The sequence below is a fragment of the Balaenoptera acutorostrata genome, chromosome 10 (genome assembly GCF_949987535.1).
Source record: "Balaenoptera acutorostrata chromosome 10, mBalAcu1.1, whole genome shotgun sequence".
In the NCBI taxonomy this organism is placed as follows: Eukaryota; Metazoa; Chordata; class Mammalia; order Artiodactyla; family Balaenopteridae; genus Balaenoptera; species Balaenoptera acutorostrata.
Window position 1 is genome coordinate 68,892,577 of NC_080073.1, and position 17,210 is coordinate 68,909,786.

The following is a 17,210-nucleotide window of genomic DNA, read 5'->3' on the forward strand; positions in this document are numbered from 1 at the left end:
ATCCTAGAAAGGCAGATCCCAAGAGCCTTTGTAGAGCCACCCCGCTCCCCCTACCTCACCGTGGGAACTGGAGGCTCTGGAGTTGAAGGGCGTGTCCCTGGTGGAGGCAGTGAGCTGTGGTGGAAAGAACACTGTCTTTGGGGCCCTCAGGAGTTGGAGGCCTAGCTCTGCTGTTTTCCAGTGTGTGACCGTAGCCAATCTACTGGCTGAGCTTCTGTTTCCTCATCTGTAAAGAGGAGATCGCCACAGTGCCTACCTCAAAGGGGTGTCATGAAGATTCCATGAAACTATGAGGCCTCAGGACCTGGCACAGCACCTGGCACCAAGGAGGTACCAAAGAGTGGTAGTAAGAGCAGTAAACAGCTGGTGGGATCGAAACCTGTGGTTCCATGAGAACTTCAAGACTCAGGTAACGTAGACGGAGGTCTACGTAGGTAGGTAGGTAGGTAACAGACCCCACCCACTGAAGTCTTGGACAGCTGGGGCAGTGAATACTGCCAGTCAGCAGAAATGAACTTCAACTATCAGTGGTTCTGAAAGAGGGAGGCATGGGCATTCCTCTGTCGTGGTTCCCTAATTTGGGCAAATCTCAAATGAGGAGATGCTCTGAGATGGTCTTTTCTCTTTATAGCAGAGGCTCACCTGGAGGTCCCCTGACCACATACACACAAACACACACACACATATACACTAAGACTGTAGAGTGACTAGTTCACAACATTTGCATTATCCCAGTGTCCCCTCAGTAGTTCAGGGAGAGTCTGTAGGGTAGGATAGGCTACAGCCTGGAGGGGCGCAGTATTGGTTTCTACCTTGGAGCAGAATCCCGAATGGACTTCTGGGTCCACCAAAGAAAACAGAGAGAGAAGAGCAGGGGCAATGGCCCTGAGAACTTTGTGAGGTTCCAGAGAACTTTCTAGATACATTCTCTCTGCCTGTTTCATCTCAAGGTAATCAGTAGATCCTTCAGTGGAAAGTTGTGGAGATTGTGTCTAGATTCTGGGGGAGAGGCACACGGGGGCTGAGTGAGGCCCCAGGCCCTGAGAAAAAGCTCCGAGGGCACCTTGACAGGAATCCAGGTGAGGAACCAGTGGCAGGCACTGCTGTTTCCGTGGCAACCTGATGTAAGATGATTTGAACTTTTTACACCAATTTTTTGGTAAACTCTTATGGTTAGAAAAAGGTCTCTGTGGAATATTGTTATTATCCATAAGAAGTATTGTTTTTGTTTATTGTTTTTTGTTTTACTAAGTGCTTACGAAGTCAGAGTTGTTTTGCTTTTGGCTAAAGCCAATAATGCATTCAGAACAGAGAAGGAAAATGTGAGTTTCGTCATATATTCTAGTTCCAGTTTCTGCTAACATAGACAGCATGACCTAGGGTATATCCAGCCTTTATTCATTTCTCCATTTAGCCAGCTAGCCAGCCATCCAGCCACCCATTCAGCCATATTTATTGAGCTCAACCTTTATCCTGAGCTGGGTTTTTACCTATAAAATGAGAGAATTAGTCTGGTTTAGTATTTTTGACCTAGGCTCCTAGATCCTTAGGAGTTTCAGGGCTGCGCTTTCAGGGCCTTCTTTCCTAGGGTTGGCTGGGGCAATTGGGCCTGAGACCCCACTTGCCTTCAACCCAGAACAGCCCTGTTTTTAGTTGTTTTGTAATATACATTAGGTTTTCATTTGAGATTTCTTTTGAATGGAGGCTCCTTGGCTGAAAAATCGCCGCCCCGGAGGGTCCCTATGGAACTTCCAGTGGTGCAGTGGTGACACTGCAGCTTCAAGCCAATTTTTTTTTCAATCAGTGCCCTTGCAGTGTAGGATTTAGAAATAAAATGGTGAATCAACCAGTTCCCCACCCCCCTCCCGCGCAGGGGCTCGCTGTCTCTGTGAGGATAAACTGAGATTACAAGTGTGAAAACCTGCTTGGGTAAATGACTGTTGTTAAGATAATACTAATAATAATTATCATAGTGGAGTCGGGCAGTCAGGATATACCCACAGAGAAATACAGCCTATAATTCAGCCTACAAGTAGGGATCAGGTAAAAGCAGTTGACTCCCAGGGTCTCCACACAGGGACTCGGAGAATTGCATGGCTTTCCTGGGAACGCGACTCTGCTCGCCAACGCCTCCACAGAGGCTGCTGAGCCCCCTGATTCCCTGGTACCCACCGCTCTTGCAGGTGGGGGAGCAGGGCCGCAGTGAGAGGGGCCTCACGGTGATTGGCTGAACTGGAAGTTGTTGCTAGGCTACCAGTCCGAGGCAGACTGGGGCCTCTAGTCCCATCCTCCACTGCAGATTCATCCTGCACAGCCAATTTAATTCGGGCACCCTGTGAACGAGATCCCCAGCAGTTTAAATTGTCAGCTGCCAAGTGCCCATCTTTCTAGGATTTAACACTTAGCAAGAGGCTACATGAGGGACGGAAAGAGAAGCCCTGTTTTTACACTCTGGGTCACCTTGAATAGCTTCTTCTCTCTCTGGGCTGCAGTGTCCTCCCTTGATTTCTGATTTCATTCATTTATTCATTATTCATGCATGCATCTATGTTTATTAAGTACCTGCCATGTTCCATGCACTATATCAAGTGCTAGGGACAAAGGGATGAATGAGATGGAGACCATCCTTGCCCTCATGAAGGGGGAAACATTACGCACTGAAGCATACAAGTGAGATAAACACATATCTATTTCCTTCCTTCCTCGTCAATTTTACTAAGCCCCCCTTTTCCCCTACTAAATCTGTAGGGTCCCCCAAGTTGACAGGGTAAGGAGTGCTGCTGCCAACCATGCCTAAACTACATTACACCTCACCCACACCCTTACCACTCCCTGAAACCGGGGTACATCCTCTCATCTCCACAGTGCTTTTACTTTGTTCTCTTGAACCCACAAGTGAGCCTCAGTGCACCTTGATAAAGATGTGGGGCAGAGATCATTGTCCCCTGTTCAGATGAGAAAGCTGAAAGCCAGAAACATCAAGAAGCCCTATCCCTGGTCATATGGAGAATTACTGGCATAACCAGTATTGAGCACTTACTATGTGCCGGCTCTTAAAAAACTATCTTCCTCATAACAACCCAGTAAGGTAAGTATTATTATTATTCCCATTTTATAGGTGGCAAAATTGAGGCTGGAAGAAGTTATTTGACTTGCCGGTGGTAACCCAGATAGTATGTGGCAAAGCTGGGATTTGAACCAAATCTCCCTGGCTCCAAAGCCTGAGCTTTTTCCAAGAAATGGGTCTGGTCACAGAAAAGAGTCTCTGAGTGGCTGACACTGGAGTGGCTTCCACATGCCCTTCAAAACCTCCCAGTCCCAGGATCTTATTTAATTTCCTGCTGAAGTTCTTGGCACAATAGGCTCGTAAAACCTGGTGAACTGGCCACATTTATCAATATAGTTAACTCTGTTATCTATCCATCTATCTGTGATGATCTTGCCTTCAAGTTTTTATTGTGTAATTAAGTCAAGTAACTCTTCCCTGTAAGCATCTCCATCGCTTGCTTTGTTGGGTTTTTATTTTCCTATGTTCATGTACTGAACAAACACCGAGCACCCACCAAGTGTTGTGGGAGGTTTAGTGGGTGTAGGTGAGTGGGGCCCATCCCTCCCCTTGAGGAGTTCCCAGCTTAGAGCAAAGTTTCTGAAGGGTCTTCCATGGGCAAAGTGCAGTGATAGGCCATGGAGAGAGGAGGACCACAAACACCTGCCCTCAGAGAATCTCCTGGGTTTGGGAGACAGACCCGCAATTAGGTTATAGAAAGGTGTGAAAGGAGGTGGGAGGGAGCAGAAGTGGATGTGGTAAGTGTGGGCTGGGGGTGGAAGCAGCCCGCCTTGAGTTCCCACGGTGCTGCTTTTAAATCCCAACTTGCTCTGGCCACTGTGGGACACTGTGTCTCAGAGACCAGCAGCCTGCAGCTTGGAAGGAGGCCTTTAAATGGGAGAAGGTGCTGGAAAGAACAGAGATGTGCAAAGAAACAAGCTAAATTTATCCTTCCTCGTAGACCCCCAGCAATTGCTATGCTTAACACCTGACTTTCTATCAACAGAGACTTGTTTAACCAGAAGGTTAGTTGTTTTTCTCTGAGAAAGAGACAGAGAGAGAGGGGAAGAGAGAGAGAGAGAAAGAGATAGAGACTCTGAAGACAGAGATGCACAGAAAGACACCTGAGGAGAAGCAAGGAGAGACAGAGATAAAGGCATCCTTTGGTACACAGCCCCGGTGAGCAGCAGGAAAGAATACTAAACTGGGCACCTGGGTGGGAGAAATCAGGCAATCTCCCACCCCCTTCCTCCCTGGCTACCTTGCTAATTTCCAGATAGCACCATTTTTCAGATGTAAGTATATAGGAGATGTCTGTGTTATCTTGGCCACTGCTTTGTCCTTGTCACCCGCTACCACCCCTATATAGCTGAGAGTTGACTGTAAGTGGATAATATACAAAAGCAATGATTTAAATAAGTATTATAAGACTAAATATGCATGCCTTTGACCTAACATTCCCACCTCCAGGAATTTATCCTACAGAAAATAATTAAGGACACAGGCAAAGAATTTAGCAAGAGATTATTCATTGCAGCGTTGTTTAGAAAAGCAAGGAAACTAAATAGCCAACCCCTGTTGGGGACCTGCTCAATAAATAATGGTATAACCTTACAATAGGTGTCCATACTGCTTGTAAATTGGGTTATAAATGGTTACTTATTGATGTGGAAAGACATGATTTATTAGGTGAAAAAAGCAAGTTACAAAATAGTGTATACAGTATGACTCCATATAAGTATTCTTATAAGTAAGAATAAATATAAAATATATAGTCTAGGAAGACATAAACCAAATGTTAATCTCTGGGTGGATGGATTCTAAGACATTAAAATTTTTTTCTTTTTGCTTATCTGCATTAAAAAAAAATTTTTTTCCCACAATGAACATGTATTTCTTGTGCAATGAGAACAAATTTCCTTCCAGTGGTCCCAGCAAGCGCCTCCTGCTGGGAGTCCAGGAGTGTACGGGCAAGCTGAATCAGGTGCTCCTGGCTCTGAGGCATTGTGGGAAAGGCCACCAACCCTTGTGAGGCCACTTCAAGCTGCTCATTAAGAATTTCCAGGGCTTCCCTGGTGGCGCAGTGGTTGAGAATCTGCCTGCTAATGCAGGGGACACGGGTTCGAGCCCTGGTCTGGGAAGATCCCACACGCCACGGAGCAGCTGGGCCCGTGAGCCACAGCTACTGAGCCTGCGCATCTGGAGCCTGTGCCCCGCAACGGGAGGGGCCGCGATAGTGAAAGGCCCGCGCACCGCGATGAAGAGTGGCCCCCACTTGCCGTAACCAGAGAAAGCCCTCGCACAAACCGAAGACCCAACACAGCCAAAAATAAATAAATAAATAAATAAAGTAGCTATAAAATTAAAAAAAAAAAAAAGAAGAAGAAACAATCACTCATTAAAAAAAAAAAAAAAAAAAAAGAATTTCCAAAACAGCGAGTCCCCACCCTGTTTCCACTCCCCATCCTGACTGGTCTTGCGGGCCACTCAATGACCCAACACCTTGGTATCAAAATGCTCAGTTGTTTCATAACCGACTGGTGGGTTGGCTGCCGCCCTCCCTTGAGGCAAAACAGTCTGTACAAGTTGGTACTTGGTAAAGCTAACCTTGCTAAAACTGCGGGGCCTTCCCAGCTAGCCAGGAGCACCCTCCCCTGTAAGGGAGTGATGGCTAAGGCGCTGTGTTGAGCAGGTCAGCCCCTACTACACAGAGGCAGCTGTGATTCTGAATGTTGGAGAGAAAAAGCCATCACCATGGCAACCCAGGCTCGCTCAGCCTCTGGGATCAGTCCAACACTCAGGGAAAGAAGGTGGAGTCTGGAGTCAGAACAAATACTGCCTGGCTGTCTGACCTCGGGTAGGACACTTAGCTTTTCTCTGCCTCAGCTTCTACACCTATAAAATGATACGAAAGTTCCTTATCTTACCCGCTCCCCGGATTAATGAGGAATAATCTGTGAATGGTAAAATGCAAGAGGAGTAGAGCATCCCTAGCTTTGGTTTGTCCCCAGATTGCTGTGTGTGACCTTGGGCAAATCACTTAAACATTCTGTGCTTCAGATGCTCTATTTGTAAACAGGAAAGTAACGTGCACTGTGATGGCTTCTCAGATTTATTGTCAGGTGCCCATGAGAATCCCAGAATCTCAGGGTTGGAAGGAATCTTAGCCCTTACCACGCATGCAGGAATCCCTTTGATAAGTTCTTTGACTGAGGTACTTGTCCTGCCTCTGCTTGGTTACCTCCAGTGGCAAAGAGTTCATGACTGCACAACTTCCCAGGTAGCTCTTGCTGCATGACACTAATTGTAAGAAAGTTCTTCTGTATATGATGTTTTACAATTAAATATTTGTTTAAAAAATTAGCAGTTCTTTTCAGAGCTATTTCTACTCCTGATTTTCCCAGTGGGTTTGCACAAGGTAGAAATTAGCAGCAATTGGCCAGAGGCAGGTACACGCCCAGCTCTGAAAGCTTTTAGCTTACTGTAGCAGAAGGAGTATGGTTCCGGGGTCACACACTCTAGGTTAAAATCCCACTTTGTACACTTACTAGATGGTTGACCTTGGGCAACTTATATTAGCTCCCCGAACCTCAGTTTCCTGATCAGTAAATGGGGACAGAAACACCTACCTCACAGTATTGCTGTGATAGCACTTCTTATTAAGCTTACAACTCTAACTTCCCTGGTAGAATTCTGGGGATTGTGGGGGGCAGGTGGATTACACCTTCCTCTGCCAGCCCTTGGACAACACAGCTGCCCTCCAAGCCCCATCTGGCACGTGTAGGCCCTTATGTGCCCAGGCTGTGCTCCTCTCAGAAGGAGACAGAAGGTTTATCTCACCCTCCTGGGAACCCCTGCAGCACAGCTTTGGGTCTGTAATTTAGGGCCTTCTCCCTCTCAGGCCTGTACCGGGGGCCATAAAAGGAAGATGATGCAATGGCTTCAAGACCAAGTTCACCCCTCCCTGTAATTCCCCTGCCTCAAGGTCAGCAGCCCCACAGACTTCGCCAGCGCTAAGCAAGCGTCCCAGGGTGTCACTTGTTGAAGGCTTTCAGCCGTATTTAATGGGAATCTCATATGGGGCCAAAAGCCTCTAAGACTCGAAAGAATGCAGTCTGGTTGTGGACTTCAGGCATGGTAATAGGGAAAGCTATCTGGGGTAGAAAAGTGGTCCTTTGCCTCAATAGGAAGGAGTCAGGACGCCTGACTAGCTGTGGGCTCTCTGGAGCCAGTGACTTCGTTCCTCCATGCCTTGCTTCCCTTGTGTGCAGAATGACAGGTTGATGCCTAAGACCTTCCCTGCATCAGAATTATAGGTCTCCCCATTTGTTGGATGCAGGATGAGATGGCGAAATCGCCCTTGACCTCTTTTTGCCACGGGGGCCGCTGAGCTCCCGCTCCTCTCTGCTTCCTCCACAGATGAGTACCTCCGAGTCCTCAATGTGGGTGTGGCCGAGGTGAAGAAATCCTTCTTGGGGCCCTTGTCCCCGTCCTGTAAGCTGGTGCAGATGATGAGGCAGTTTCTGTACCGGGTCCTGCCTGAGGACTCCTACAAGGTCGCCACGGGGAAGCTCCACGTGAGCCTCACCCGGTTCACGGATGGAGAGAGTGTTGTGGTTTCAGAATATACATCCAAGGAAGAGCTCATCGAGGCAAGGGGGCGGGACCTGGGAATAAGGGTGGGGCCAGGGAGTGGGGCGGGACCAGGGATAAGGGCGGGGCCAGGGAGTGGGGGCGGAGCCCAGGGATTTGGGGCAGGAAAGGAGAGGCTGGCCCTGCTTCTTGTGATGGGCCTCTGGGATGGTCCACTTGTCTGCCTCACGTCCTTCCTTCTACTTTCTGCCTCCCTAGTTTTTCCCTCCCTTCACCCTCCTGGCATCTATCTCTCTGTGTCAGGCAGGCTGTTAGACAAGATGGACCCAGAGACGCCAAAAACTAATCAGACTTGCTCACCATCCTACACTTCAGCACTCAGAGTCTGCCTCCTTTTGCCTCTGTCTTGCCCTCTGCTCTAATCCTGCAGCTTCTCAGAGGCCTGTTTGTATTACCAACAGAGGTCCCATGGCTCCTCTAGGGCCTGGACTTCAGTGTTTCCCCACTAAATTACTCCCAGTTTGTGGGAACAGCTTCCCTCTGCCCCCTCTCTTCCACTGGTCCTTGATAAAAAGGATTGTGTTATCACTAAATGGGTTAACACTTAGGAAAGGGGATTCTGACAGTGCACTGTTCTAAGCTCATTAATATACATTTTAGTTATGACCTATTATTGCTGGAGAGTGCTGTGGATATGTCCAGTTTTCTTTCAGGACAAGAGTTGAGCTGCATGACCCTCCACCCATATTTCCACTCCCCTCCCCTCCTCTGAATACAAGACCCTCGCCACCCATCCTCACATCCCCACACTGGCATGGCCTTGACCCTGGGGGTTGGGGATGAATAGGCAGGGACATGGATATCTCCTCCAGCTACCTCATGTCCCCTGGGTTTATTAGCACCCAGCTCTTCAAGACTTTTCTCTCCCCAGCCCTCTCCCACCACCTCCCACTCTTACCCATGCCAACCAGAGCAAATCACACAAAGCAGGCCTCTGTGTCTGCACCTGCCATGCCTCCTGCCTCGTGCCGGATGCCCTTCCCTCCTTCCCACCCCACTTCACCTGCTTGGTGAGACTCCAGTCACTCCTGCCAGGGAACTTTCCTTCATCACCTGCCTGCCTTGCAACCCCTGGGTTGGGTGCTTCTTCTTTGGGACCACGACGCCCATGCTCACCTCCATCACAGCACCTGTCACCCCATGTACTGTCACCTACTTGCTTGCTCCCCCTCTGAGCATTCCCAAGGGTAGGCATCTCACCCTCCTTTGATTCCAGGCCCAGGCCAGACACATTAATGGTTTTTGAATCCCTTCGGATTCATGGAAATTTGGTGCTAGAAGGAACCCTGGAGATCATTGAGGCCACTCTCTCCCTTTAAAACTGGGACATCCGGCCCAGCCTGACCAAGTAGGTTACCAAGGATCCAGCCAGGAGCTGAACTTGGGGCTCCACTTCCCAGGGCAGTGACTCCACCTTGGGTTTAAGGAGGACCAGGCTGATGGTGGCCCAGATGCCCACAGGTGATCCCTCCCCACCCAGCCCCCAGGCCTTGGGCATCTCAACCCTGTTCTCTCCCCCACAGGCGCTGTACTGCAGCTGCTTTGTCCCTGTGTACTGCGGCCTCATTCCTCCAACTTACCGTGGCGTGGTAAGTACCTCAGTGTGGGGGGGGGGGGTGAGCTGGGATCCAGGGGTGCCTCAGGGCCCCTGTGACCCACATTTGGGAGGATTGGTCTCAGAATTCAGTGGCAAGACCAAGAATTGAAAAGGTCCTTGTGGTTTCCTACTCAGAATTCCCAGCGTAGATAGATTTCTGGGGCTTTAAGAAGACCTTCTCCCCCTAAGTTGGGCTTCTCTCTGGACCCACCAACACATTACTGAACCCAGCAAGTCAAGGCTCCACAGGTTTGCCAGATTTCCCCAGCAGGAAAATCCAGCAGGTCTGAGACTCTGTACCTCTAATCAACTTCAGCTGATGCCAGTGCTGCTGGCCCACGGACGACACTCTGAGTAGGAAGATTTAACCCATGCCCCCTCCTCATTTTACGTATAGAGAAAATGAGATCCAGAGATTAGGAATCAGCTAGTAGATGGACCCCCGTATTGCATGTCATTCATTTAATTAGCAGGCACCCAGAGAGTTAGAGCCTCAGTGTCTGTGATCCTTTGTTCACATCTGAGGGAACAGAAGCCCCAAGAGGGGAAGGGACTTGAGGGTAGACACAGGGTGGTCAGGGGTGCTCTGGAGGGTGTTGAGGGTGTCTGACCTCAACAGAGGGAGGCAGCTTGGACCCAGGGCAGTCTGGAGGAGGGATATTTCACAACCTGCTCAGACCCACCACTTGTGCACCTTCTCAAAAGGCCCTGTGGATGAGCTCCTTTCCCCGGCCCTGCCCTCAGACACTGAGGGACTCCACGAGGGGTAACGTGACAGGGAAGCATTCACTCCTGCTTCATCCAGAGTATGGATGCCCCCGGACCTTGGTGTCAAACCTTCCCCCAAGGGACCCATTTCTTTGCTCTCCCTGAGTGGGGGAGAGGACCTATGACCCCAGATGAGCATTTCTCACTCTGCCTCCCCCCTCCGCCCTGCAGCGGTACATCGACGGGGGCTTCTCGGGCATGCAGCCCTGCTCCTTCTGGACGGACTCCATCACCATCTCCACCTTCAGTGGTCAGCAGGACATCTGCCCGCGGGACTGCCCTGCCATCTTCTGTGACTTCCGCATGTTCAACTGCTCTTTCCAGTTCTCCCTGGAGAACATCGCCAGGATGACCCATGCCCTGTTCCCCCCAGACCTGGTGGCAAGAGACAGGAGGGACCTGGGGGGTGGGCAAGGAGAGCCGGAAAGGGTGATGGGGGCTGGAGTGGGATGGGGGAGCCAATGACGCTCACTCAGTCCATCTCAAATGATCCCTTAAACTTCCTCCTAAAGCTGTAACCTGGCCTTGCTGCCAACTGGGTATGTGACCTTGAACAAGGGCCCTAAGTGCTCCCAGCCTCAATTTTCTCCCCTGTAAAATGAGATGATCTCAGAACCACTGATAGCAATGTTGGCTGAACTCTCCCATTTTGACATGCAATGTGGGTTCAGCAAACTATGGCCCAGGGGCCAAATCCAGCATATGACTTGTTTTTGTACAGCCTGTGAGCTAAGAATGGACTTTCTATTTTTAAAGCATCGTTTAAAAAATTAAAAAAAAACAAGAAGAAGTGACAGAGACTATATGTGGCCTACAAAGCCCCAAATATTTACTGTTTGGCCCTTTATAGAAAAGGCATTGTGGGCAATATCTGGTGTAATCCTCCAGCATCCTCTGTGATAGATACTGTTATTATTCCCATTTTACAAGTGAAGAAACTGAGGCTGTGAGAGGTTGCATTCACACAGCCACCCAGCCAATAAGTGGCAGCACTGGGATTTGAACCTAGTCTCCAAATGCTGCTCCTTATACTGTCCAAATGCACCTTCTCTGGTTCTACTATAAACATCGCACCCTCTCCGGCCCAGGGAAAGCTGATGATCAGCTGTTCTTAGCAGGTAGTGAAGGATGGGCACATTTTGAAAAGCTCATCATATAAAGCTTAAGAGCAATGAAAGCAGCTGCTTTGGGAGAGGGGACTATGGGTCTCTCTGTTGCTACAGTCTTAGTTATTTTCCTGGTGCCCCACCTTGCAGATCCTGCACAATTACTACTACCGAGGGTATGAAGATGCCGTTTCGTACTTGAGGCGGCTGAGTAAGTACCGTGTGGCGCCCCGAGGAAGAGGAGGAAGGTGGGACAAAGACAGGAAGTAGAAGGGCTGGGTAGAGGAGCATTTCCCCCCAGTTTGGGAACTGGAGGTGTTCTTCACCCAGGAGAGCTGGAAATGGGCACAGGGACCTGACAGCCTTCATTGTCCAGATGTTACTGTGGCCAGAAATTAGGACCACTGTGGAAAAGGGGCTTTAGGTTAACTGATGGGAGAGTGTCTAGGGCTTTTGTACAAATGTATTTCTGAATTTAAAAACTATGCTTAGGAAATACATAGCTCATATCTCCCTGGAGCATTCCATTCTCATATCATTACATTTTCTTGCATTTTATTATCTTTCCAATGAAACAGTATTGTTAATGTAGAACTAGATGTGACTAGTTTATGTTTGTGTGAGACTTTTGAGTGACATTTTTTTTTAATTAATTAATTAATTTTTTAAAATTTTGGCTGTGTTGGGTCTTCGTTTCTGTGCGAGGGCTTTCTCCAGTTGTGGCAAGCAGGGGCCACTCTTCATCGTGGTGCGTGGGCCTTTCACTGTCGCGGCTTCTCTTGTTGTGGGGCACAGGCTCCAGACACGCAGGCTCAGTAGTTGTGGCTCACAGGCTTAGTTGCTCCGCGGCATGTGGGATCTTCCCAGACCAGGGCTCAAGCCTGTGTCCCCTGCATTGGCAGGCAGATTCTCAACCATTGTGCCACCAGGGAAGCCCTTGAGTGACATATTGATCAACAAATGAGAGAGAAGAGCCCTTGCCCTAGGTTGGTTTGGAAAGCATGGTCCCACCCCTGTGTATCCTCTGTGCATTATCTGAGTGGAAGGAAGACTCCAATGGCATGCACTAAACACTCTAACTCCATGAAGGCCATGCAAACATCTTTGTGAAAAGGAAAGAAAAAATGCTTTTCTATATTTAGAATTAATTCCATAGAGCATATTTCCAGAAAAAAGGGATTTCTGGATCAAAGGGTGTTTACCTAATGTTATATCATAAATTTTTTTCCATGTTGCCGTATGGTCTTTGTAACTGTTTTTTGGGCACCTGTATAATATTCCATCACAGTTGTACAGAATACTTTGATCATTCTTTGAGTTTCCAAATGTTCACTATTATAAACAATGCTGTGGTGAACTTTTTGTGTATGTAGTTTAAAAAATATATTTAAGGAGTGAGATTAAGGGGTTGAATGAGGTTTTTCTCGTAGGATATGCACACTTTTTTTCTTCAAAATTGCTTCCTGCTGGGACTTCCCTGGCAGTCCAGCGACTAAGACTCCGTGCTTCCACCGCAGGGGGTGCAGGTTCAATTCCTGGTTGAGGAAATAAGATCCTGCATGCCACGTGGTGCAGCCAAAAAATTGCTTCCTGCTTTCCTAAGCTCCCCTGTCCTAACTCTTTACTTTCTCCTGGGTCCATTCTCCGGACTAGGGGGGTAGGGAGCAGGAGCACAGGATGGAGAGAATGTGGGCTCTGGAGGTAAGTAGCCCTGGGCCAGAGTCCCCATCCCCCAAGCTGTGTGAGCTCCAGGAAATCACTCTCCCTCTCTGAGTCTTAGTTCCAAATCTGTAAAAAGGGTTTAGATCCTGGTTTTTGACACACCAGCTATGTGACCTTGAGCAAGTAATTCATCTCCTGGGGCCTGTTTTCTCATCTGTACAAGGTGGCTGACGGTGGAACCTACCTCTGAGTTTTATTCCTAGCCACAGTCAATCCAGTCCACTGCCCCCTCTGACCTCAGGGACAGGCCCCTCCTCTCACCTCTCTGCATATAGACTCCTCCTAACCCTGACTGTCCCCTGACAACTGCCCCATCTTCCACATTTTCACAGGTGACAGCTGTGAAGCCGAGCCCCCGGTGTCCAACAGGAGGACGACCTGAGGGGTGTGGTGGTGGTGGAGCTGAGGTCTCACCTACAGAGCTTAGGGAATAGGAGGGTCTGGCTAGGGCCTGTGGTCCTTTCTGCCCCAGGTGGGGAGCCCCTCCATTCTTTCCTCAGTGATGGTGTATATTGAGGGCTTGAGGTTTGGGGATCCCCTGATTTGTTTCTTGGATCTCAGCGCAGACACCAATTCCCTGCCCCAGGAAATCCCGCTACACCTCAGATTGCAGCCTGGCTACCTGGCTGCCTCCGTACCTGTCTCTCCCCTGGAACTTTTCCTTTCTCTTCCTCTCAGGGCAAGCCCTGGGAAGACTTACAAAGTGGGTTGTTAAGCATCTCTAGTCTCCCCCATTTCTCAGTAGCCCCTTATCCTCTCACCCTCCCCCCTTCCACCCTTAGCTGCTGTGGACATTTTCACAGGTATGAACGGCAGTCTTAAACCCGAGGATGAAACTCTAATAGTAGCATTGCAGGCAACCACTCCTGAATTGGGGCAGTATATGGAGGATGGCAGGTTTTCCCCAATGGCCCTGGAATCACTCCAAGTAGGAACAGACACAACTCATAAGGGAGAAAAAAAGTCGTGCTGGCTGCCAGCTGTTTTTGCTTCCTCTTCCAATGTGCAAATGTGTGTGTGGCTTTCTCAGTGCAAGTTTCAGCTCCAGCACCTAAATCCTCTTGGGTTTGGTGGGCCTGGAGTTTTCTCCCGGCACCAGATGCAAGCAGGAAATACTGACATAGCCTGAGAAATCCCCACCTACCATCTGGGAACAGAAAACGGAAGTCTGCTCCAGCCTCCTGCCTGCTTTCTGAAAGGGGGTCAGCTCAGGTAGGAAGCCACACCTGCAAGGTGTCACCCTCAACTCCTCCGCTCACAGCCTGGCATCCTCTTTCTCCTCCCTCCTAAGGGTTCACATCTACCTAATTATTCCTGTCAGCAGGTGACCCTCCCTCTCCACCCTTGGCCTCCCCGACAGCAGCCTTCTACCAAAGGGAAGGACACGGCTTGCTGGCATCCTTGAAAATCCATATTCCCCACACAGACACAGGTACATGGGCGTTGAGTGAGGTTGGAGCTCAGAGGATGCCATGTCTGAAATATCCATCCCATATCCAGCCATGACTGGCCAGACTGACCTTCCTCCCTCCCTTCCTCCCAATCACAATTGGGTAAGTTTTGACACAGACACAGACACACAGACACAGACACACACACCTGTGAAACCAGCACCACAATCAGGATAGGGAACAATCCATCATGCCTGAAGTTTCCTCATGCCCCTTTGGGATCCCTCCCACCTTCCCCAAGCAAACCCTGATGTCTTTCTGTCATTATAGATTAATTTGCATTTTTAGAGTTTTTGATAGATGAACTCTTATAGTATGAATTCTTTTTTGTCTGCATTCTTTCACTCAGCATAATTATTCTGAGATTCACCCATGTCATTGCATGGTATAAATTGTTCATTCCTTTTTGCATTCCAATCCACTGTATGAATATACCACAGTTCATTTATCCATTCACCTGTTAATGGGCATTTAAATTGTATCCAATTTGGGGCTGTTACGAATAAAGCTGCTATGTACATTCATGCATGAATTTCTGTATGGACAAATGCTTTCATTTCTCTTGGGTAAATACCCAGCAATGGAATGACCCGATCATATGGTGGATGCATGTTTAATATGTAATATATATATGTCTACAAATATATGTATAACATATAATATTTTAATATAAAATGTAATGTATATAATTGTAGTAAAACACACATAACATAAAATTTACCGTCTTAGCCATTTTAAGTGTACAATTCAGTAGTGTTAAACATACACTGGTGTGCAACCAATCTCCTGAACTTTTCCATCTTGCAAAAATGAAACTCTACACCCATTAACCAACTCTCCTTTTCCCCCACCCCCTAGACCCTGGCAACCACCATTCTATTTCTATGAGTTTGAATACTTTAGGTACCTCATGTAAGTGGAATCATAACAGTATTTGTCTATTTGTGACTGGTTTATTTCACATATAACGTCCTCAAGATTCACACGTGTTGTAGCATGTGACAGGATTTCCTTCCTTAAGGCTAAATAATATTCCATCGTGCATATAGAGCAGATTTTCTTAATCTATTCATTCATCAGTGGACATTTGGGTTGCTTCCACCTCTTGGCTATTGTGAATAATACTGCAATGAACATGGGTGTGCAGATATCACTTCGAGATCCTATTTTCAATACTTTTGGATGTGTATGGACTGAGAAACATACCCAGAATGTATGTCTAACTTTTTAAGAAGTTACCAAATTGTTTTCTAGAGTGGTTGTACCATTTTACATTCCCAACAGTGAATGAGAATTCCAGTTTCCCCACATTCTCACCAACACTTGGTATAGTCAGTCTTTTTAATTTTAGCCATTCTAATAGGTATGTGGAAGTATCTTATTGTGGTTTTAATTTGCATTTCCCTAATGACTAATGATGCTGAGCATCTTTTCCTTGGCTTATTAGTTGTTCATACATATTCTTTGGTGAAGTGTCTGTTCAACTCTTTTGCCCATTTTCCCCTAGACCTTTAATAGGCTTTATTTTTTAGAATCATTTTAGATTTACAGAAAAAATGTGAAAATAATACAGAGAGTTTTCATATACTCCACATCTAGGTTTCCCTATTGTTTTAGGTCTCACACTTGTTAGATGTTATAGCATAGTACACACTTGGTGCATAGTATGGTATATTGTTTACAATTAGTGAACCAATGTTGATAAATCGTTACGAACTAAAGTCCATACTTTATTCAGATTGCCTTAGTTTTTACCTAATGTCCTTTTTCTGGCCCAGGATCCCATTCAGGATCCCTCATCACATTTAGTTGTGCTGTCTCCTTAGGCTTCTCTTGTCTGTCACAGTTGCTCAGACTCTCTTTGTTTTTAATGACCTACTGGCCAGATATTTTGTAGAATGTCCCTCAGTTGGGATTTGCTTGGTGTTTTTCTCATCATTAGACTGGGGTTGTGGGTTTGTGGGGGAAAGACCACAGAGGCAAAGTGCCATTCTCATCACGTTGTATCAAGGGTACATGCTGTGAGGTGGTGTTTGTCAGGTTTTTCCACTGTAAATCTACTCTTCCTTTCCATACTGTGCTCTTTGGAAGGAAGTCACTAAGAAGTAGGGAGTTATTCTCCACTTCCTTAAGGGCTGAGTATCTACAGAAATTACTGGGAATTCTTCATCATGAGAGATTTGTCTCTTTCTCCTCCTATTCAATCATTTGTTTACCTATTCAATCATTTGTTTATATTAGTATGGACTCGTTGATACTTATTTTATACTGTGGGTTATTACTCAGTCCTACTTTATTTATTTTGTTACTCAAATTGTTCCACCTTTGGCCATTGGGAGCTCTTTCAATTGACTCTTTTGCCCATTTATTTTTATTTTTTATTTTTATTTTTTTGGCCTCACCGCACACAGCTTGTGGGAGCTTGTGGGATCTTAGTTCCCCAACCAGGGATAGAACCTGGGCCCTCAGCAATGAAAGCGTAGAGTGCTAACCACTGGACTGCCAGGAAATTCCCATCTTTTGCCCATTTAAAAAATGGAATTGTTTGTTTTCTTGTCAAGAGCTTTTATGTATTCTAGATAAATGCCCTTTATCAGAAATATGATTTGCAAATATTTTCTCCCAGTCTGTGATTTCTCTTTCCAACTCCTTAACAGTGTCTTCTGAAAAGGAGAAGTTTATCATTTCGATAGGGTCCATATTAAATTTTTTCCTTTGTGGATCATGCTTTTGGTGTCTTTATCTAAGAAATCTTTGCCTCACCCAAGATCACAAAAAGCCTTTCTCCTTTGTCATATTTTCAAAGTTGATTTGGTTATTCTAGGTCTTTTGTCATTTTATATGAATTTTAGAAATGGTTTGTGAAT

General features: G+C 47.1%; 1 protein-coding gene across 1 annotated transcript in view; it reads left to right on the forward strand.

The window, feature by feature from the left end:
- The window catches only part of PNPLA1 (patatin like phospholipase domain containing 1), a 38,161-nt gene that overhangs the window by 14,603 nt on the left and 6,348 nt on the right, over positions 1-17,210 (forward strand). Inside the window, exons 2-5 of the mRNA XM_007197966.2 lie at positions 7,466-7,698; positions 9,223-9,288; positions 10,236-10,445; positions 11,321-11,381. Coding sequence (XP_007198028.2) covers positions 7,466-7,698; positions 9,223-9,288; positions 10,236-10,445; positions 11,321-11,381 — 570 coding nt within the window. The remainder of the gene's footprint in view (positions 1-7,465; positions 7,699-9,222; positions 9,289-10,235; positions 10,446-11,320; positions 11,382-17,210) is intronic.